This window comes from Sipha flava, unplaced genomic scaffold, assembly GCF_003268045.1.
Source record: "Sipha flava isolate LNK unplaced genomic scaffold, YSA_version1 204_pilon_pilon, whole genome shotgun sequence".
Taxonomy (NCBI): Eukaryota; Metazoa; Arthropoda; class Insecta; order Hemiptera; family Aphididae; genus Sipha; species Sipha flava.
In genome coordinates, this window is record NW_020272803.1 from 366,175 (window position 1) to 391,742 (window position 25,568).

Sequence of the window (25,568 nt, forward strand, 5' to 3'; positions counted from 1 at the left end):
TGAGCTGATGACGCCTTAGCTCGCCGTATATCAATTCCCACATTATTCCCTACGGGATAAACATTGACACCCACACGCATAGACATCGGGATGTACATAAACAATAAATGAATATATATGTGTGTGCGTGTGTGTGCGTGCGTGTGTATATGTGTGCGTGAGTGCGTGTGTGTATATGAAGGTACGAGTATATGGATTTTCAGGACCTGTTGGGAAAAGCGGAGGTAAATAATAATAATAACTATGTAGACGGGGATTGGATTCGCGCACGCAGTTGACGGGGCAACCGAGTCGGTGGCGAACGGGATTGAGGGTAGCAGGCCACGATGGGGGTTGATGGGGGGGGGGGGGGGGGGGGGGGGGGGGCGGGGCGCGGGGGGGGGGGGTGGGGGGGGGGGGGGGTTCACGCGTAGTGATCGAAACGACGACATCGCGCAGCGGTGGCGGAAGGTTTCATTCAGAGTGCGACGCGTGGGCGTCTCGAAGGACCCCTATAAAACCTCCCTCTGACCGGGCGGTTGGCCACAGTTCCGATACGAACGCTCAGCGCGCACTACTGCTAATCGTGTCTTCTCGAACACCCGCAAGTATTACGACGATCCTCTTGCTGTGTGGACGACACAGCACATTGACGAGACGATATTTGACTGCGATTCAAGAGATAAACTTAAATAGAACACAATAGAACAAAAAAAAAACCACCTGAACAAGAAAAGGTTGAGAACTGGAAACGTGAGTAACAAGAAATCATACACTTATTTTGGCTTTCAAAGTTCCCCGGGTATGTTTCGTTAATATCACGGTAGCGATTTTCTTTTTTGGTAACAGCTTTATTATTAAATTATCTTATCCTTATAATATGTTCTTAACTCAGTGGTATTTTGATGGATCATAAGATTGTATCGACTTGTGTAAAAATGCATTTTATATTATTATTGTATAGGTACGAGTAAGTTGTTCTTTCGAGATTTGTAAAACATAAATGAAAAAATTATTATTATTTTTAATAATAAAATAAACGCTGTCAGTAACTACAATATTGTTTATTGCAATAAATATGTTGAATTATGACTTTTTTAATTAAAAAAAAAAAAACTTTTCATTTACAATGGAATTGGTCCATTACACTGTTTTAATGTTACAATGGTATATAATTAGAACATCAGTTTTTCAGTTAATAAACTTACAACTTAAACTTTTTCTGTAATTCTTTATTTTCAACCAAGCGTTTCATGTAAAATGGTTTTTTAAAAATTGAAATTAAATTATATGAAACGCTTTTTTCGGTAATATTTTACTCTAGCTAGTCACTCGACAAAAGTACTTGCATTGTTTTTAGCCTTGCCATTTAGCTATACATTTTTATTTATTAACATATATCACCTACATTTTAAAAAAAAAATTAATTAAATAAAAAATATGAACTATATTGTATGCATTATACAATACATACAAAAAAAGTTCATAATTTTCAAGTCTCATCATTTGAGAAATCCTTGAAAGCAATGTAAAACACTGCCAATTGAACCATAAAAAAAAATCTAATTTCCCGCATATTTCACGTTCGTGTAATACAAGTCCATTAAATTAAATTTTATACTAATTGATTTACGAATATATGAAAATTTTATCGAATAAATTAAAAATATTATGAGCTTAAAATGTTTAAAAAAAATATGCAGGTAGGTATTTAATACGGGGATTCATTATCCATGAAGTTGACATGAAGAAATTGTAATATAAATTAAAATATCATAAAATATACATAAAATTAAGGTATTGAAAAATATATTATATAAACAAGAAAACTGAAACTTTTATTAAAAATATTATTGAAAATTATAAAAAATAAACGAATAAATTTGATTTACATTATTCACTAAAATTATAAAATTGTTCGATTAAAACTAATTCTTCATAAAGTATTTAAAATATATGTTAATTTTGTTACTTACAGTGAATACAGTATAATTATACTGTTTGAATTTATATTGACCTGTCATTAATATTGTAACATATAATTTGGTAGAAACCGAATTCATATATTGAACAATATACTGTTTAGTTCTAATAGTATTCTTAATATGGATACAATAGATAATTTAATACACTTTTAAAACTAATATCCATAACGTTTTTATTACTGTATTGATTATTGAAAATGTTTTAATAAAATATTCATGTTGATTTTATTTAGTATTTTTTTTTATATTTAATCCCAACACATGTGAGCTCTAAAAATTAGTTGAAAGCAAATAACAAATCGAACCGAGATATATTTTTATTAATATTTTGAATTTTTTTTATACATTCAGTAGCTTATTACGGATTATAAAATTTACTTTTATAAATATTAAAAACCAACAACAACAAGAAACAGATAATAACTATTAAATAAATAAATTTTATGGTTAAAATGTAATAAAAGACATACTTGATATTTTATTTTGGTGCATGTAATTGGATACAAAATTATTATTATATCATATGATATTAAAATCTTTATTTCCGTAACATGTTATTCATTTCTTATTAAAATATTATACTTCATTTTACCCGTAAGCACTACATTAGTATTAGAGTAAAATTTAATTCATTACATTTTTTATTAAATATGAAAATTTAGTGAAAACTTAACATTATACAATATTTACTTACAATTTGCAAATCATCTATAATTAAAAGTAAATATTTTAAAATTGTTCAGTTATGTTAGAATAAGAACATACAATTACTAAATGTAAATAAAAAAACCGTCCCTAAATTAGTATTCATAAATTAACTAGGACTCCGAGGTCCGCACTCAAACGCCTTACAATCGCAAATAAAATGTAAAGGTATTTTTACGATATATAATATTCGTTTAATTTTTATTTATTTATTTTTTTTTAATAAGCATTTTTATAAATGTGTGTACGTATAATATTATCTAACACGTGTACGCCCGAGTATTAAGCGAATAAACGCTTTACGAATACTTTTTTTTTTTTTTTACTTTGAAACCGTTGCCCGATTCGAGCGATAGAAAACTAACGATAGACCGAAAAACAGCCTTCTAGTATCGGTACAACAATCGATGGAATACCGTTGGAGGTGTTGGAAAAGAAACCTATACGATTGATCCGTTGACAATAGTGTTCTAAGTGGATTTTCGTGTGCACACAGATGAACGTCGCGGCGGTGGTAAACGTGACCGTGATGGCGGCCGTGGCCGCATGCCTGACGTGGGCATCGGCGGCCCGGGCGAACAGCATCATGAATCGGTACGGGAAACAGCAATTGTCGCAGAAGCAAAATCGGTACGGTAGCTCGTCAGCGGCGGCGTGGTTGAACTCGGGCGCGGGCAACAGGATCGAGGCCGGCTGGGCGTCGCCGTACGGGATCAGCGGCGGCAACCTGATGCGGCACTACCCCGTGTCGGTGGGACGATATCAGACGATGGGCGGCGGTGGCGGTGGCGACAGACAGGGTAACTTGTTCGCGGACGACTATTACGACGGCAACGTGGACCCGTATGGCCCGAAACTGCAGTACGACCGGTCGGTGGCGGACTACGCGGTGGTCAGATACCCGAGTTACGGGGCCGCCGCGAGCTACTACCCGCTGGCCGACTTGGGCGCGTACGATATGGCCGCGGCGGGCGACGATCTGCTGTATGACGACGTGGCGTTCGGCGGTCGCGACTCGATCGCGCCGTCCGCCGCCTCGTCAGCATCTTCACCGTCGTACTACCAACCGTCCGCGGCTATTATCAACAGGTACGACTCGCAATCGCCGCTATCGTTGTCGCTGAACCGCTATGAGCCGGCCAGGTATCCGACGGATAATATACACAAGTTCCGCAAGGTGTTCATGTCGAACTTGGTGTCGCCGTCCAACGCGTTCAAGTCCACCCAGGAGCAGCAGCTGTACGATTTCTGGGAGTCGCTGATCAACGGACGACGATTAGACGGCATGCAGCAGACGGACGACGACGGTAGTATCGGACAACGGCAGCACCAGCAGCACCAGGGACGGCAGCAGTTGTATCAGCAGCAACAGCAGTCACCGCAGGAGTTAGACCCTATCTCGCAGTTGTACCAACACCTGCCGCCGATTTTCCAGCAGTTGCAACAGCAGCAGAAACTTAAACAGCTCCAGCACCAGCAGTCGACCGGGGAGCGGACGCCGTCTTCGTCTTCGCTGTCGTCGTCGTCGTCGTCGTCGTTGTTGCCGTCGTCGTTTTCGTCGTCGTCATCGTCGTCGTCGTCGTTGGTCGCGTCTCATTCGGGGCCACCGCTATCGCACGCGATGCCCAGCGGCAATCACTACAAACAGTGGGCGAACGGTTCGCCGCTGATCAAACGCGGGGTCGTGGCGCGTGACGACGATGACGATGTGTGGCAGCTGGAAAAGCTCAAGACGCGCAACGTTACCACGGTACCGGCCGTGACCGCGACCGCGATCGCAGCATCACCAATGGCGGACGGCGGACAGAGGGAATACGTGCTGCCCAGACCGGCGGGCGAAAAGTCCGGTTTCGAGAATTTGTTGGAGGCGATGGCGGAAGGCGATCGTTTCCAAGGGCAAATGGACAAAAGCACTGCAGCCGCCTACAGCAAAGTGAGTGCATTTTTTTTTTAAACTTTTACGTTCTAATGCCTTACACGTTACCGAATCGGAAGCACTGGGTCTGCACCACCAGTGGCTTTCTGACTACGGGCCGTGCTGTTGCGACCCGTGGGGTTCCGGGGCATGCGTTCAACACTGTACAGCGATACACGGTTAGTTTCTCACGATATCGCCAACTTCATTGCTATCAATGGAGTCAACAACAATGCACACGCCCGCGTTCCTTCGATGTTGCTGCCCCAAAAACGCGCAAAACATCCTGACGCGATTTTTTTCAATACAAACATAACGCGCATCAAACAGGATAAACAATATGTATCTGCGTCGTCGTGTTCGGCCGTGTTGTTCGCCACGCAACTGTTGTCAAGAGTTTACTACTCTTCCGACTATGCTTATTATGCACCGTCTAAAAATGAAAAGTTTAACTGAGCGCTACGTTTCTGTTCCGCATCGCTGTAATGGAATGGTTTCTAATCGAAACGATTTCGTAGAACCGTAGAACCCTAGCTAGAACTAAGATCGAGGATCCACAATTTGTTTTTTATGCTTATACTTATACTTTATACTTATAAAAAAAAAATCAATTCTGCAAACATTTTCGTCAGAAATTTTCATGATCAACACAATACGATTAAATTTATTTGTTTTAACTCTTTGGGATGTCTTCTTTTTTGTACAACACCGAACGGCAATTTACAGAGGAGTATAAATTGAAAGTACATGAATTAATATAAGTAATTACAGTATACGAGTTAAGTACAAATATTTGAAATAAATGATTTGAAAGTTGTACAAAATTAAAATAATTACAAGGAAGATGCAACCGTAAAATACAAACATTATGTTTGAAATAATATATATAGTTGTATGTAAACAAATAGTAATAAAATAAATAGATCCAAATTTTACTAGAAAGAAGCAATACGGTGTAAAGAATGGTTGTGCTCATAAGAGGTGGAGTGAGTAGGGATATGAAAAAGTGTGTGATGGTAGGTTAGAACACTAAAATGAATAGAGAAATGTAGGTCAGGAGTATTTATTGTATTTATTAATCTATCAATTATACCATTAATAAGAAGAATAAAAAGACCCGCATCGATTCGTCGAGAAGAAAGCGTAGGGATGTTGAGCGATATAAGTACATTTGAGTAGTCATGCTGAGCATGATCAATTTTGTATAATAAGAGAAATATGAATGAAACCTATTCTGGAATCTTTTAAGCCTTAACAGGTCTTTTGCTTAATAGTAGTGCCAAACTATCATACCATAATCTAAAATTGGGCGCACAAGAGATAAGTAAAGTGTACGGAGACAATTGATAGAGTTGAACATTTTAGTATTATACTTTATGAAACCTTAGGCATGTAGCCAGAAAATGTTTGTTAAGGGAGCCAACAATTTGGGCCCTTGTATAATTTGTTTTCCACGAGAAACTCGTATGGCCTATAAAGAAGCACTATTTGTCACTAGTTCATTTAACATTATGTACACTACGAATAGTTCCAATAATTAACTTTAAGATATCGTTTTTTATGGGTATATAATTAAATATAATAATAATATATCCATGCATGAGTTATATAATAATCGAAATCATAATATAATTCGTTATCGAATAGTTATCATAATTGATTTATTTTATGTGCATAAACCATATGTATAGAGGTGTTCTTGATACTTAGTAAAAAAAGTTTGTTTATGAATTTGAGGAATCGGCTCTAGGCCAGAGTAAATGTAAGGAAGTCCCAGCACCCCCAGGTTCCTCACTGGTTACATGCCTCTCAAACCCAGAATTTTTAGTGCTTTGCAGATGGTAACACGTTTTTGTTTTCATAATTTATTATATTTCAAATGTTTCAGCACATTATGTGCTATTACAATTAATTAATTATTTTTTACATTTATACAATAATAATCAGGGCCGTGTTAAGGGGGAGTCAAAGGGGGCAATTTCCCCCGGGCGCCGTAGTTTTTTAAAAGTAAGGGGGTGCCCTTATCTGCATTTAATATGCTATCTGTGCCCAGTGGCCCCGTAGAAAAAATTTTGCACCAGGGCGCTGGAATTTTTGACACGGCTCTGATAATAATAATGATAAATTTATTGTTCATCTGATGAGAGTTGTTCAGTATCGGTTAGGAGGATGTCTTGGGGCAGTCGAGGTCACAGTCGTCTATTTCGGATTTTGATAAAAATTAATAATTAATAATAAATTAATAATTAATATTATTAATTATTAATAATTAATTTTATTATTTTGATTTTGATACCTAGTTGGTAATTGTGGGACCTGTCTATATCTTTAAGATTGGCGTGAACATTTTTAAATAGGGTTTTAATTCCAGTATTTATTAGAGGTATTCCAGAGTAATTGTGGATCTGGTGGTTTCTCATAAACCATGGTGCATTTAGGCATATATAAGGAATTTATTTTAGAGAGTGGTTTTTTTAATTTTAGTGGATACGACTACCGCCAAAATGGGGCAAACGTATGTTACTAGTGGTCCGATTATTGAGGCATATAGAAGAAGTGATGATTTATAGATGACTAAAGGGTAGATAATGATCATTCATGTATAGCTCAGTAACATTAATAGGATGGTTGACATCTAATGAAGGAGTAAAATATATACTAAGATCATTAATAATGAAAACATGCTCTAAATGGTAGCCATTAATAATTTATTGTTTGTGATCTTCAAGTTTTGCTTGATATTCTTATTTTAACGTCAAACACTAATCCTTGGAGGTTCGTGGATCATATATTAGTAATTAATGTTATAACATGAGTATTTTTTTTTTTAAATACGAATATACAATAGAAACGACTAGAAAATAACTTATAGAATCAAAATGTATTTAGAGTATGTTTGAATCGTTATCATAGCGTTAAAAGCAAAGTACGTGCATTAGGGTGGTTGTTATTAATATAAGTGAATTTTTTTTTTTTTTAATAAATATTATTTCGTACCCCATAGATTTGTTAAGTTACATAAAAAAGTAATTTTGGTAAAATTTGGAAGATGTAAATCAACCCCTTCTGGTGCCGAATCAGGGTTGAAATAAGGCAAATTAGGGTTAGGGTTAATTAGGGTTTTACTGTTTTTTTTAGTTTTATTCAAAAAATATAGCAATGATCATAAAAATGTATTGAAACTAATTTATACAATTTATTAATGCCTACAAAAAAGTACATTGCGAAAATTTTCATATTTTTATTATTTTCTAGAAAAAATTAGAATAAAAAAAAAAAAAAAACTTTTTGTCAAAATTTTTTTCCTTTTATTTGAGTATACTTTATATATGGTTTTATAACCGTAATTATTTACAATAAAGTATCTTTTATAAATATTGTATAAAATTTAATTTCGTGAAAAATCGTATTTTATCAGGATTTTGTTAGAGTAACCGTTATGATATAATAGCTTAATTTACCTGTATAAAAAAATAAAATTAAATTAAATAATAATAATAATAATGATAAATCGAGAATGATTGTTGCTTAGCTATATTAATATATTTTGAATATTAATTTATATACTTCAGTTTAAAATATAATATTTTATTATAATTTACATATCGATGGCGTTGCGCACAAGTTTGATAAGTGACATTTTTTTGAAAAATGAGTTAAGTGAATATTCAATTTAATCATAAAATTCCGCACATTATGCACAAACGAAATTATAACATTATTCAAGTAATTTTTGTTCTTTATTGAAATTAGAAGAAAAATGTGATGTGTTTAAGTATTACTTTTTACGTGTACCAAATGTGTACAATACTTTTTTTTTTTAATTTTTTTTAAGAATACAAATGTGGTAATTGCAGGTTTTTAATCTTCATTACTCATTACATGTTAAGGAAAATATAACTAAAAGTTCATTAGAGTTCGTTATATTTTTGAACTGTTATAACAGCTCAAACTTAAAAATCGTTCTCCAGAACAATTACGAAAATGTCACTTGTCACACTTGTGCGCTACGATATCGATATTACATTTATTTTATCAGTTTAACAGCGTTCGGCAGTATCGTTAACAACTTTTAATGTACCAATAATTTCTTTTCCTTTTTTATATTCTTTATTTACTTCCCAGTATATTGGATCAAAAGATAAAGAATTAGTTTGAATATCAAATCTATCAAACATTTTTACTGATTTTAAAGAAATCAGATCAAAACATCTTTGATTTAAAATTAAAAAGTTTAAACAACTTAAAAAGTTACGTTTTAAAGTTAATTTACTATCTGTAATTTGATTATTTATTGTACTAACGAGAAAAATTTTATATCTTAATATTTTAAATAGTACCAACTACTAGTGATGGGTAAATTTATTTTTAATGCTAAAACCAATCCATGGATATCACAATACTTTTTTATGATTGTTTCCTGACTTTTTCATGTTTTTCCAAAATTGATGATTAGAGAACATAAATTATATTTATGAAGTTTTTGTTAATTTTATTCACTTTGAAACCAATGCCACTTTTAATGGGGATACAAATAAATCTAAGAATTTAAAAACTAACCAAAACACTTCAAATTTTAAAATTAAATTTATTTAATAAAAAATGATTATGTTTGACATAAAAAAAAAAAAAATATTTACCCAAATTTTTGGTAGGTAAATATAGTGGGTAAATACCCAATATATTTGCTTACCCGTCGGGTATTTACCCATGGCACATCAGTACCTACTACTAAACATTAAACACCATGTTCATGGTACAATTAAATCATAATGATGAAATACAATAAACGAATGTTCAATTCACTATTATCTGAAACCAAATTTAAATCTACAATATAGTATATATTTATAAGATATCAAAATAATTTGTGATAGTTTATCGCCATCCAAAAAACCGGTTACGAAACAATTTATTTATAATCTAATGAGAATTCATGGCGTCTGAAATATCATTTCAATAGTTAGGTACTAATATAATTCAGACTGTTAGGATAAAAAATGTAATCAGATGAAGAAATATAATACAAATTACGATTTTTCTTAGAGAATTCAATTTTTTACAGTATTAATTTAAGATATTTTATCATAATTTTAACCATTTGTAAATTATATTCAAATAACTCAAAAAAAAAAAAAAAAAATGATTTTGCCAAAAAAATAATTTTTTTTTTTTGTTTTCAAAGTTTTTTCTAGAAAATAAAGAAAATATGAAAATTTTGTAATATAATTTTTTGTAGGCATTAATAAATTGTATAAATAAGTTGCAATACATTTTTATGCTAATTGTTATAGTTTTAGAATAAAATTAGAAAAACAATAAAACTACCCTAAATTGCCATATTTCAACCCTAATTCGGCACCAGAAGGGGTTGTTTCACATTTACCAAATGTTATCAAAATTACTTTCTTGTGTAACTTAACAAATCTATGGGGTACGGATTAAAAATAATTAAGTTAAAAAAATAAGGATCACCCTAACGTGCATACACGCAAAGTAAAATGCAATATCGTCTTAAGGTGAAACATGCGGAAACATTAATTTCAATTGATAACTAGATAATAACGTGTTTGGCAATCGCTTGGTAAAAATAATAAATCGAAAATAACCCTTGGCTTACAGTTGTATGATATCGATTTCCTTTCAATATGTTTTTTGCAAATATGAGGTTGAAAATGATGCACGCTGGTTAGGTTATAAAACAAAACAAAGTAATAGATAATATTTATTTTCATACTCCTCAATATTTCATTGGATCACGAAAGAAAAATTAAAATATTCATGACATAGTTCCATGTAAAAATCGTCACCATTTTAATTATTATTTGATTATATATTGAATCTGTTAATAATTTTGATAAAAGAAATTTTAAAATAGGTATTATAATAGTTTAGTAAGTAAAGAAAATTAGATTTTTTTAATGACCTATTTAATTTATATATACTACTTAAATTATATAAGCTGTTTATTAAATTATGAAACAATATTAAATGAATCAAATATACCTTATAAGTAATTAATATAAACATAGATTAAACAAATTATATGTAAGCTGGGATATCAAGTATTATATTTTTAATATTACCCAAGGTCGTTATAAATCGTTTTTTTACTTTTATACTTATCTTATAATTTACTTAACACAGGAACTGGATATATGACCACAATATGATACATGCATTATATCAGATAAATGTAAAGATTTTTTATAAACACAACTTCAAACAACTTTAAAGACAGTAAAAAAAATTAAAATAAGCTTATGTATAAGAATATATTTTTATATTTCATATAATCAGATGATTTATTGATAATATTATAATAGTATATAATGTAAAATAACATTCACTGAAACTATGGCTTTTGGGGATTCATAAGGACCATTTACTTTAATATCTTCAGGTTTCCTGCTTGGTGGGTAATTAGTTGTCTACGGTTGTCAGAAAAAATTGGATTAATTTTAAGTATACTGATTTTCAACTGTATAAATTACTCCACAATACTGTCAATAAATATTTTAATTTCGAAAGTTCAACAAACTACTACATAACTAATAACTACTTATTAATTTTTTAATTAAAATATTAAAAAGTATTTTAAAATAAGATTCTGAAACAACAATAACATCAGGTAAATATATGCAGAAATTCAAACAATTTAATATTAGTTAATAACCAATAAATTATTTAATAATATTTATATTATTAATGTTCAAGCTTCTATTTGTCGTTCTAACATTGATAATTTACTACGCAGTATATCAACACCATAGAATTGTGTTTAAAAATTGTTTTTTTATGGATATAAAATTAATTAATACTTTATTTTTTTATCTTACCATATAAAATTATAAAAATAAAATGCAAAATAAATATATTAGTTTTGGGACCATAAAACGTAATTAAACCAAGGAAATCTGTATAGCATTAAGTTAAAATAATAATATTTTTATTAAATCTAGTTTTACTTAGAGAAATGTAACATTTTATGTGTTCAACAATATTTGTTAATTATTGAAACTTAAGCTTACTTGAAGTGAAATAACATACAATTTTTATTGTTTAATTTTATAGATTATTTAATAACTTATAAATCAAAAAAAAATAAAATATAAATTTAAACAATACTAATTAGTAAGTTTTGTCAGATAGTATACCCAGGGACAAACCCCCTCCCAAAAAAAATATTTAATGTTTAGGAAAATTAAGTTGAAAAAAAATTTGATATCAGTTATATTTTTGATTTATTTTCATAATTTAATTGACAAAATAAATTACTTCTATTAGACATATCGATAAACAAAATATAAAGTGTACTTATAATTGTGTTTGTCGGTGTGGAGCACGTCAGCCCGATAACGGCTAATAGACACATATTTCAACCAAACATGTTTATTTTTATAAACGCTATGATATTTTCTACTATCGTAATTACTGTAATTTGTTTGTCATTATACGATCACATAGTTATATTTGATCTGTAATTACTAATTTTATAATTATAAACAAACTTATTATTTCTGAAACAATACAGTATCTTATTCTCATTTAATTTTAATAAAGGGTGTTTCATAAAGAACGCAGTTTTTAATTTTACTATAAATCAATTTTATTTTTAATAAATACATTATTAATGGTAAGTATTATTTCACTACGGCTCGAAGTTTAAGTGTGAAATACAATATCGTGCTATGACCTCCTCTACTCGCTCGACACGCAGTGACTCTGTCCATGAAATTACAAATAACGTTTTTACAGACTTGTCCATAGAGTTCACTGATAACTCGTTGAATTTCTTGCTTAAGATCCTATAAATTGCGTGGTTTGTTTGCATAAACCAGTGAATTAACGAAGCCCCAAAGGAAGAAGTCACATGGAGTTAAATCACATGACCTTGGTGGCCACTGATAATCGACACAGATGGAAATGAGTCAGTCGTCAAATTTTTCATGAAGCAATGCAATTGTGGTTCCAGAAGTGTGACAGGTGGCACCGTCTTGCTGGAACTACATTTCTTCAGGGTCCATGTCATCCAGAATAGGCCAGAAAAAATCGTAAATCATGTTTCGATATCGATCTCCATTCACTGTTTCTGCATTTCCATGTTCATCTTCAAAAAAGTATGGACCGATCACTCCACCTGCCCATAAGCCTCATCAAACGGTTACTCGCTGTGGATGCATTTGTTTTTCCATGCTTGCCCTTGGGTTCTCATTTCCCCAAATTTGACAATTTTGTTTATTCACATACCCACTTAGGTGGAAATGTGCCTCATCACTAAAGATGATTTTTTTCACAAAATCAACAGAACATTGTTTCGATAAAACCCAATTAACGAATTTTCTTCGTTTAATATGGTCAGCCCGTTTAAGTTCTTGGGTCAACTGCATCTTATATGCATGCAAGTGTAAATCATTCTTAAGAATTCGTTGCAAAGAGCTTACCCTAGTGCCTAACTCTTGAGAACGGCGACAGATCGATTTTCTCGGACTCACAATGACAGAGTCGCTCACAATAACGATATTTTCATTCGACCTTTGGGATCGCTTGCACCCAGGGCTTTTAATGTTGACAGTTGATCCTGTCTCTTCAATTTTTTTGACTAGCCTCGTTATTGTTGTTGCAGTCGGTGCTTCACGGTGTCTGAGGATCGTACGAAGTTTTCTAACAGTTACCCCAACACACTTACTGTGTTTATAATGGGTTATAATAAACAAAACACGTTGCTCAATTGTACACAGCTTCATAACGACAAATAAACAAAAATAATATCACTAAAAACCTCAAGAATCATAAATTACATAGATTATAAGAAAAGTGCCACCAACCTAACAACAAAAAATAACCCAGCATTTTAAAAACTGCGTTCTTTATGAAACACCCTTTATATATATATATATGTTTGTAGGTAATATTGTAAAATTCAATTTTATTTTAATTTATAATCCGTCCAATTTCTGTGGGGGAACGGGAGTAGTAAGAGGTGGGAGAGCTTGAGGACACCCCCTCTCAACAAAAATATTTAGTGTTATTATATTTTATTAATTCGGATTTTTTCAGCTCTAGAGACCTTTTTATTTGTGCTAATTAATTTTTTTCTTACGTATAAAACCCCCCTGAAATTTTTTTTTAATACGCCACTGTATATACCTACACATTAATATGTAGGTATACAAACTTACATTTTTAAGTCAACCATCATATCATATGAGTCATGCAATTGTGTTGATATTACATAGAATAATATTATTCTATATTATTATTCAGTGAGTCAGTCATTTTCAATATTTACTCTAACAATAAAGGCAAAAATTGAAATAATATAATTAATGTCCATACATTTTTATAGAGCTTAATAATTTATGTATTCAATTTTATACATGTAATTTAAATATAATTAATATATTAAGAATTGACTAATAATTGCAGCTCTTTTTTATACTAGTAATAAATTTAGATAATTATTGTCATAGTCAATTTTTATAGAAAAAAAATGTTAATCCTTGTAAATATAAAATTATTAAAATATGACACGTATACTTCAGAATTTCTAATGTTTAATCACACACTCAACTTTTTGTTTACAATAATTAAATTACAAGTTATAACAACAAGAATTTCCAAAATGTTAATTTTAATTATATTTCTATATTTTATTGATACATTTCAAAATGTTGTAGTATCTATACATTTTCAAAACACAATAGTTTTTGGATTTTGAGATTTTCAAAATTAATTTATTACTTTAATTGTTGGCAATACTTTTCGTAATCAGAATCTTAGTTATAGTTAATTTTAATCAAAATACTTAATACTATCAAATTTAACTGGTAATTGTTATATTTTTTTATAATGTGAGTTCATCGCAAATAATTTCCTATTTATTATTTATTACATAAATATTTATTTTATGAAGATCGAGGTAATTTATATAACAATTAAATTGTTAATAAGTGTTAAGTTTATTCATACTATTAGAAATAGTAATTCGATTCTTCATTATTTAAATGTAATAACTTTTTAATTAATATTGGAGTTCATGAAAACACCCATACAATTTATGTAAGTATTTATATAAATACATTTTAAAAATAATGGTATGGTACATTTATAAATGTAGGTAATCAAAGAAATTTACACTAAAAAACTACCACAATTGAAATACATATATAGAAATAATATACATATATATTATATATATAATAATAATTATAATTTACTACCCTTCCTTAAATAATCTTTTAATTTTTTTATGATATTCGTTTTGACATTTAGTATTAATTGGTTTAAAAAACCTATATATTATATTATGTAATAATTATACTGTAATTTAATATTATTCTCGTTTACAGTTAAAATTTATTTGTAATAATTGTATCTAAGTTCATTATGCATGGTTTATATTACATGAACTAAATATATCAACAATGATATATTCAAAGACGGATATATTTTAATCGGTATATTACAAAAACTGTTGATAATCAAGTAGTATTTTGGAGATAAACTAAACGCAGTGTTTTTTATTAGAAGTCTGCGCGTATAAGATTATTTGTTTTCTCCCTTTTTTAATTCTAATTTATATCTAAGTAGTACAGTCATGAGTTGAAGTAAACTAAAAACAAAAAAAAAAGAACACTTTTTAAGTCACCAGGGAACAAAATCGTAATTTATATCGTGGTTTACGTGTCTGGCGTTTATATTTCCCTTAGTCGTGACGTCAATGGCGAAATAATCGATACAGGACCGTAGCGCTCGTAGCTTGGATTCTTGAATGGAGGTCGGTAAATTTGCCGGCAACTGCGTGTATGACGTCAATGCTGAAAATAGAAACTTATACATTGCGCACTATTGAATGAACCCACCCCCATTTTGCTCCTCTTTCCGGAGTCCCTCTTCCGAGGTAGCGCCCTACCATTCGCCTACCGCTAGCCAAATGCCACGGCTGACGTCACTTGTATATCCAGACCCTAGTTAACCGTAGAGAGAGTAACACGCCGAATATTTATGAGACTCTTAAAAGAGGGAGAATAACTACCACCAACGTAGCCGTTACCACTTTTGTCGATCGGTATAACACGCTATAATATCCCTCTCTGATCCGAAACCATTTCACTCGGAACCACCGTCGGAACTCTTGATTCTTCTATCTCTTTCCCTCTCTATACTCTCTGTACACTTGATCCTTCGTGGATTTTTCCTCTTTTCATCGTTAGGAGTCCAATTACGTTTTCTCATCCTTCCGAGCAGACTTCTACATGACTTAACCACAACATAGGTCGATTATTTGCGTTTCATTTATTTTACTCTCTCTCTTTTTTTCTTTATTTCTTTCTCTTTTTGGAATATCGAAAAACGTCCGGGAACGATTCGTTAGTTATTGATTTATTTATTTAATAAGTAAATGTTTCAACTCGACTACGCTCTTCCAACGATCTATTTCATCCTGTCTGTTATACAACAGGGGCTGCACAAAGTTTCTAATTACAAGTAGCATCAACAGCAATCATGTTTACATTAGCTTTCAAATAAGCTACCAGCTGCGTTGAGGTTTAATTTGTAGCTATATGACAATGATACATTTATATATATATATATATAAACGGATAACGCCATACCAAGTCGCACCACCGGCAGTGTTAAAATCACATGTAGTATAATTTACCCCATAATTATAATATAATAGATAAAATATTTAATCTATGATACATTTATAATAATATAATACTTAAGTTATGCCAGCTAATAAATTTTTTTTTTTTGTGAAAACGTATCTGAGTTACATATTTATAACATACTATGTCAATATTAATATAATATGTGTCCTCCTGTCTTAATTTGTTTTAGTATAGACCCAGTGGCGTAGCTAGGATTTTCTGAAGGGGGGGTGTTAATTATAGTTATTGAATATTATATATAATACGTACGAACTAAAACTTTTATTTTAATTAATTAATATGTATACATAATGTCTGTAATAGAGATGTAATGTACATTCAAATTCGGATAGCTTTGCCATAAATTATTCGAATATTTGACTATTCGAATATCAGTATTCGATGCTACAATACCTATTATTATTAAACATTTTGTGTTGCACAAAAACGTAAACGAATAATTTTCATCACGTATTATCGCAATCGCGATAATGTTAACCTGTATATATGTAATTAGTATTGTGCATTATTTTATATTTCATATTGTATTATCGATTTACCTATATTCCTATAATAATGTAATATATGATATGGCTCGAGGGTTGTGTCATATCTACCAAACACCCCCCCTTGTATACGCCACTGTATAGACTTAATTATATTGAAATAAAATATTTTTTATAAAAACTAAGGTACTTTTAAAATGTTTTAATTATAATTATCTGATGTTATTTAAATGGACGTGCACTACAAAAAATCAAAGATCATGAATTTTAATGACAATAATTACAGAAAAAAAATAGTTATTATTGAAGTACTATTTGAAAAAAGGGTGTTTACTTATACTTTATGTTAGAATAATGTTTTTAAAAACTCAACCTTAAAATTAACAAAATTCTATTTATGAGAAATATAAGTAGAATAATTTGATAGAACAAAAAATAATAATAATAACTTTGTAAAAAGTAAGCAAAAAGTCTACTTTACATGGAAACGTTCTTATAAAATTACATTATTTAAAAACTGCTACTTGGTAGTATAGAGTTATACATTAAAAATAAAAATAATATTCGGCTTGAAGCATAATATCTGATTTTAAAACTGTTTTTATTTTACAAGCAAAAATATAAAACTTATAATGTACACCCTTCATCACATAAATTATATTACTAAGTATTATATCAAACAAGTAACAAGTAATAAGATTTTATTGTTTTTACATTTTTAAACTACAACTGAAAGATAACTATTTATGCTGACGTTAATTAATTTTTTAATTTTTTATTTGCTTTTAGATACGTCAAGAAGCCAAAGTGAATAAGAAAAGGTCATTCGTTTCAGATGAGACGTCGTTAGCTGCTCAACTTGGTGCGCTCCGGAAAAATTAATAGAACTTCCTTTCATTGTATCAAGAATGCAATTTTTTAAGTTTGTTAAACCGAAGTATACTAAAAACTATATGATAATAATAGTGTAAATAATACATTTCCTTTTTGAATACGTTCGCTTAAGTGTAAAGTTAATTTCTAAACAATTACTCTTTTTTAAAATTATATGCACACTATATGTTTTATCCTTCTTCTACACTTACATTGTTGGATACTATACATAATGTTTTTCGACTTATAAACTAATTTCATTAAGGATCGAAGACTGATTGAAACGTTTCATTGTACCTACATGCATTTATAGTGTCTAACAAATAAAAATCGTTAGTTAGTTCAAAGTTGGTACTCATGTTTTTGAATTCATTATTTCTAAATATTATTTATTTGCTACCACATTTTTAATATAAATATTATTATTACTTATCTATATTTTTTTTATGCTGACGATTCTTGCACTTTTATGTGATTCTCTTGTATATAATTATTAATGTGACTTGTTTATAAGATTTTATTATTATTACCTATTATAAAACGTATCAACCTAATATTGTAGTCATGAAATTAGGATGTTATATTTAAATACACAAGAGATTAATGTTTCAAAAATTTCAAATGGAGTTCGATTTGATCTAATATTTCGTACCTACTGTATTCTAAGTGTAATAACCAATAATAAGTCTGTCAAAAGTAATAGCCAATTTTGACTGATAAAAATACAAAGAGGTTTGTTTGTAAAATGTTTATAAAATATATTTCACTTATTACAGTTATCTCATTGATTTATACTTCGGGTGATTTTTTACATCGTGGTACTTATGTACGTGGAGTTTGTGAAAGTACGATATTATGATGTTATATATTTTGTATATTACAGACATTTACTAGATTACATAGTCTCTGAAATATTTTATACATTTATACATTTTGTATATTTTTAAGCTAAATGTTTATAAGTTGTAAACAATATTATCAATAAATATTCATGTTACGGCAGAATCGGTAAGTCAAAAATACACTTCAGACACATATTGCATGTCATGTTAATCAATAAGTTATTTATGTGTCGAACAAGTATTGAACTTACTATTTTTCGTGTTGAATTAAATTGGCAGTTAAAATCTTGGTATGTCTCAAATAAAATTACAATACGTGATAAGAGGATTACGAGAACTTGTTCACATTATTGTATTTTATTCAATTGCGAAGTCTACAACGAGATTCAAATGTTTTTTATAATATATATAAGCAAACAATTATCTTAAAAATTGAAAAGTATTAGTACTGTTTGAAAATTTATTACACTATCCTTCTATCTATATATTAGATGAAATGAGGGATAAATTCACAAAAATATATATTCTCTATATACTGAAATATTTTTATTCTAAGATTCTAAATTATTCTAAGTGATATAAAATCAAGCTTGTATTAAGGAGCCCAGGGGGAAAAGGCCCGTCCCCGGGGACAGTCAAATGATAGTACGTAAATTGTTCATCTGCAATTATGCATAGAATAACAATTGTTTTATGTTTTTATTCTTCATTCTTAATTTCAATTATATTCGTATTCAAGTTATAGGAACATGAAATAGTTTATGCAAAATAATGTTTATAGTTGTATTTATATAGTTACAATCTTTAAATAACATTTTTATAATATTTAATTATATATATGTTACCGGAAAAGATGAAAATTCAGGAATTGTCAGTATATCCTAGTCATTGTTGACAATGACTGGAAAGGTTAGGCAATGTTGGATATTTCATTGTTTTATCAACGTTTCCGTATTATATTAGGCAATGTTATAAATCCGCATTCAAACAAATATCAACATCGCTTTATTGGTGATCGATATGATTTTGGAACATTCAAATCTTCATGAAATATATATTAATTTTAAATGACGAAATTTTTTTTAAATTTTTTGTGGTGTTACGAACGGAGCCCTAGGCAAATCATTGCGAAGCACCAAAGGCTTCGCGGAGCACAGTTTGGGTACTGCTGTACTAGATTATATAATTCCAAGTGTTATAGTAATTTACCACATAACAATAAAGATTAAGATTATGATATATCCTAAATAGCTAATAAGTATTAAAATATATTAAATTAATTTTTAATGTTATTATCAATGCCTTCTTTTATTAGGAATTGTTATCAATGACTAGGTATTGACATTAATTCCTTACTAAATCAGGCATTATCGTTATTGACTAGTCATTGTCAACATAGACTGATTGTCATCTTTTCCGGTAACATATATATATATATATATATATATATATATATATATATATAATACATATTATAGTAGTTGATAAAACCCTTTTCACAAAACAAAAAACACAAAATTATATAATCAAATTTTTATAAAAATCAATTTCAGTTATTAAAATTAATTTCGTCACCGCTATTGACCCATATAATTGCTCGTTAAATAAAACTAACCGATGAAAAAGTACACCACAGAAATTCCGTTTGATCAAATTTTTGTACGCGTTATTTATTTCTCAAATAAATTAATTATCCTATGAATTGTTTTTAAATGAGAAAAAAACATGTGTTTGTGATATATGCAGAAACTGTGTGTGACGTAGGTACTTAGTGTTATCGTTTATTCGGACGAATATTACGTAAACGCATGTTACAATTCATCATAAGCGTGAAAAACTTTATTTGCATAGCGTTTGTGGATAAGCATCGTTTTACAAGACGGAACGAGCAGGTAGAAATGAAATAACAGTCGATTTCCCACGTGACGTAGGTATACTTAGAATTTTGACGAGAAATAAAAAACTGAAATATGTAAATGGAAAAATAATGGACTTTGATGTCATACGTCATTAAAAATACAATCTTCTAAATGGTTATAATTCGAAGTTAAATGTTATTGAATTTTCTTGTTATTCAATTATAAACTACTGTTTTCCGATTATTTATCGGCACAACGGTTTTTGTTATATTTTAATAATAACAATTTTTTTTTTCTTATAGCCATTTATCAATATGAAATTACATAATTGAATCATTTATCATTTATGATGCACACTTTTTTATAATTTCAGCTAAAATATGACTTAATAGACTATTCATTGTTAGGAGTCAATGACTGATCTCATACCGCTCAATCATCATTGTAAAAATAAACATATGTATTACTTTAGTGTGTGGAAGTTCATCTTTCAAAAATTGCTACAATAATATTAAGATAGCTGTACAAATATGGTAAATGCAAACCACCAGGAATAAATATTTTATTAATTTTCAATTTTGATTTTTACGACTTTTTGATTTTTTAATTACAATTTTCGTGTATTCAGTGAAATATTAAATTTAAAAGTACCAATAATATTGATGGAAATTACTTTTATTATTGAAAGTGCCTGGATGCTTGATGGTTTCTCAACTCCAAAATACTGGTAGTTACGTTTTTTAGTACGTTTTCGAATAATGGCTATGAAGTGAAAATTTCACATAACTGTGAGTAACAAACGAACGGAATTAGACAGGACGTAGAAAGCTGGACATGGTAGACTGTATTGCTCTTGAAAACAAGTACGAAGAAAAAATTATGGTAAACTCTACATTTACAATCGTAACAACTCAATATGTACATTGAGACCGAAGATAAATATAAAATGTTACTTAGATATTTATATAAACTGACAGAAGCTTAAATATACATATATATGGGTCATGTCAGCATTACGATTTTGATTGTTGCTGGAAAATATATTTTCAAATGTGTCATCTTCTACATAACGAGAGGTGGAAATCAATTTGGAGGACTTGTGAATGTTTTTGATTTATTTTTGTTTACCTTGTAGAAAAGAAAAAAAAGACACAAAAATATTTTTTCTTTACAAAATGCAGTTACAGCTAAGTTACGACTTCAGTAATGTTTATAAGTATATAATTTTTAATAAACGTAACTTCATATTAATCTGGGTAAGGCATTAAGATATGTGGCAAAACTATTATTTATGATAATGAGACATCAAAAAAATATTCCAAACAAAATTTATAAATTGATTACATTTTTTTATGAATATATTTTATAATAAATTTATTTACGATTTACATTTTTTGCATGAAAACGAAATTTCAAAATTAATTTCACCGTGTATTAGTAACCAGTATTGAGTCCAGATAACAAGACAATTATCTATATAAGATACAGATTAAGATAAAAAATATCATTTTTATCCTAATTAAATAAATAATTAATTAAAAAATAAAACGTTATTATATAAATGCCCAATCTTGGGCTAATTTACGCTTTCATAAAAACACCGGGGTTGCCAAAAAAAAAAATTAAAATATTGTTATTCAGTAAAACCCGCAGTCAATAATCACCGTCTAATAATAATTACTACTATATAATAACTATATAACAATTTAACAATTATTGATAAATTCATGTTTTTTTATATATTAATAACAAAAAATAGATATTACTATAATTTAAAGGTGAATATGATTATTTTCGTTTAAATAAAATATTTTAGTCATCTTCCAAGATCTTTTATATTGAATCAAAGCATAATTCCCAGAACTCATGTTATTGAGCCTGTAAAAGTTAACTATCAAAATATTATAACACTATACATAAATGTAAATTATTTTATTAGATACTAATTTTTGAAATAACATCTTTACATTTATTCATAGAAAAAAAATTAGTACATTTACTGATTATTTGCAATTATTATATACATAAATAATGATTATTCATAATTTATTCGTAATAACAACGATACACAGGCATTAGACATAAATAGAGAATTATGTACGGAATCCTGAGTTTTAAAACGTTTTTTGGGAGGAATAATTTTTTAGAATATATATTACCTCATTCGTAATAATTAAAAAAAATTTTAAAAAACAAAAATTCATGTAAAAAACAAAATACATATTTATGAGTATTTTTAAATTATTATGAAGTTTAAAAGTGTTAGCTTTATGTTATACTTCGTTATTTATTTTAACAATGGAACATTTTTATTTTAAGAAGATAAAATTATTCAATAAATAATAAAAATTAAAAATTATAGATAAAAAATAAAGCATGACAAATTCTTTTCTTTTCTTTGAAATTTATACGACAAGTTAATTGAATTATTTACAATGCTTTTATAAATCAAGCCATCTATTAAATAACAAATCTTAGTTTAAATCAATAAATTTAAGTACTCCATTTTTTATGTAATTTAGTCTATTAATTGAATATTGGAAAAAAATAAATACATTTATATATAAATAACTATATATAATAACTAGGGCTCGGAAGTTGATGTATTTTGCATTTTTTTTTTCGAAATTTTTAGAAGATGCTATTCTGGCCATAAATGTGTTTCTTTAGCATATGAATCCAAATAACTATTTTGCATTTTTTTGCATTTTTTGGTCTTTGTTACTTTTTAAGTTATTTTTTGACATTTTTAGGTATTTTTTCCACATTTTTAGTCATTTTTTTATGATTTCACACTAGTTCATTTCTTATTGTTTCTTATCGACCATTATGCCAATAACTTAAAGATTTGTCCGATTTTGTCTCGTCGATTACAGTCGTCGCTTCATTGTCATGTTATAGTGAATAATACTTATATTAAATTATATTATTTTTTCGTAATATTTTCGAAATGGCGAAAATTGAAACGTAGGTTAGTGCTCGTCTGTGTCTACTAATCACTTCAATGGACGTGGAGAGAAATTTTTCCAAATAAATATAAAAATAAATATAAATATTTATAAACAGAAAATCGTCATTAATTTACTTTTGATAACATTAAATACACTCTAATCACACAATGCAATGAATTTGATTTTTGAGTAATTTGTAAGCTTTGATAAATTTATAAAACAAATGTTTGTCATTTTTTTATTTCATATTTTAGGAACATTTGTTGTCATCTTTATGTCATATTTTGAGAAATTTGTAAGTTTCGATAAATTTATATAGAATGCTATTGTAAAATAAAATAAAATATTTAAAAAAATTTATTTTCATTAATTTAAAACAAATATTTGTAATTATTTAGGTCATTTTTTAGGACATTTTTTCTCATTTTTATATCATATTTGCATCTTTTTTTAGGTCATCAACTTCCGAGCCCTAATAATAACTATTTAATTTTTTTTTTTTAATAAAAGCAAGTTAAACTAATAAAAAAAAACTGTATTAAAAAAAAAAAACTTCATTGCCAAGCAATAATGTTCTCAGGATAAAAAAAGTACAAAAAAAAAATAAAACATAATTTATAAATAATATGTTAAATACGATAATTATATTTACAGGTGGTTATAGATATTTTATATTTATAGGAGATTATAGATATCTCAAGCACAATAACGATTTGTTTATGATTTTATATTATATCGTATTAAATAACTGTGAACCCTGGCAGCAGTAGCATCCTTAATCATTTTTTAATTTTAATTTTTTATTGATTTTTTTTTTTTTTTTGTAAGTATGTTAAATTTCTAAAGATTACTAAAGAATCTCTACTACAGATTGTAATGAATGAAGTACCTACATAATTTTCTCTTTAGTCTTCAATCTTGGATTATCGGGTAGTATATTTATAGCTAATCCGGAGATTAAGGGATTAATGTGAGATAGGAGATTTTTATGAAATCTTAAGTTTAGAGATTTGGTTTAGCGTTTGAACTTTGAGATCTTTGTAAAGGATATCGTTAGTTAAGTAACAAGGCCAATTGTTGGAAAAGTTATAATAACGGAAGAAAAATGTATAAAAGTACAATAAGTTCAATGTTTATTTTCTTTTTAATACGTTCAGATTAAACAAGATTATTAATACCAGGTATTCTATTATTCATTATTATAACTATGACTGGTCTAAAAGCACAAAAAACAAAAACTCTTTAAATAGTCTTATTTGTTATCATCTCCTTCTTTTTTACCTTTAACTAATAATTTAATAACTTTTTAAAAAAATAAATAAATATAATTTCATAACACGATGAAATTATAATCACTTTTTTTTATGACAATATCGTAAAATGATCTCCGAAATTGTTTTGTTATGGCGATTTTCCTTGAATACAATTGAAACCATACTTATAGTACTTGTTTGAGTTACATTGATAATTAAAAAATGTATACTAATTTTGTTCCATTGGGAAATTACTTTATGAGTGTTTTATTAAAATTTTTATTAAACAATTCTAACTAGAAACTCTTTGTCTGGATGGAAAATAATTGTTTTTCAACACGCATGAACGACAATTGAAATTAATCGATTGCGAATGAAAATTCTTAAGTACAATTCATATTTGTTTATTTTTTTATCCGTCAAATGACAAGTTTAAGCTCCACGTGTCGTAATTAAAGTCACAGCTGTTAGTTCTCACACCAAACTTGTCGTAATATTCCGAAGTCTTTCTTTAATCGTGATTTTAACTCAACATCTTATATATAAAACCTAGGAAGCGTTAGATATTTAAAAACATTCTGAACACTTATAAAATGTAATTAACTGTTATGGTAAAATAGGAAATATTTAATATATTTTTTCGGAATAAATCGCAAGCCAAATAATTTTGAACAATCAGAAAGATACATATTGTATCGGCAAACATTCATTAATATACATAAGAATGTTGGTTTGTTTATTGTTTATATGGGAGGTCGGCTATAAGTTTCTAAGGAGATCTAGATAGTTAGTAAAAATATTGTTCAGATCCAGAAAAAACTTTAGTATTAGTGAATAAATGTATTTATTTTTGTAATAAAAAGAGTTTAAAGAAAATTATTTAATAGGACATAATATAAATTATAAAGTTTTATACGAATATCATACAATGTTAATATTTAATGAGAGAAATGGCATACATAGTTTTGAGCTAGTTTTTTAGTTTGAAATTTGCTACTCTTAAACAAAAATAATATACACTGAGCGTTTTCAAATACGAAGAT

At 28.9% G+C, this 25,568-nt stretch overlaps 1 protein-coding gene across 1 annotated transcript; it reads left to right on the forward strand.

Annotated features, from left to right (window-relative positions):
- Positions 1-432: 432 nt before the first annotated feature.
- LOC112682486 lies at positions 433-18,242 on the forward strand. The gene is made up of 3 exons (XM_025553102.1): positions 433-732; positions 3,166-4,602; positions 17,537-18,242. Exons 2-3 carry the CDS (start codon positions 3,166-3,168, stop codon positions 17,627-17,629), a joined length of 1,530 nt encoding a protein of 509 aa, XP_025408887.1. The 5' UTR covers positions 433-732; the 3' UTR covers positions 17,630-18,242.
- The last annotated feature ends 7,326 nt before the right edge of the window (positions 18,243-25,568 follow it).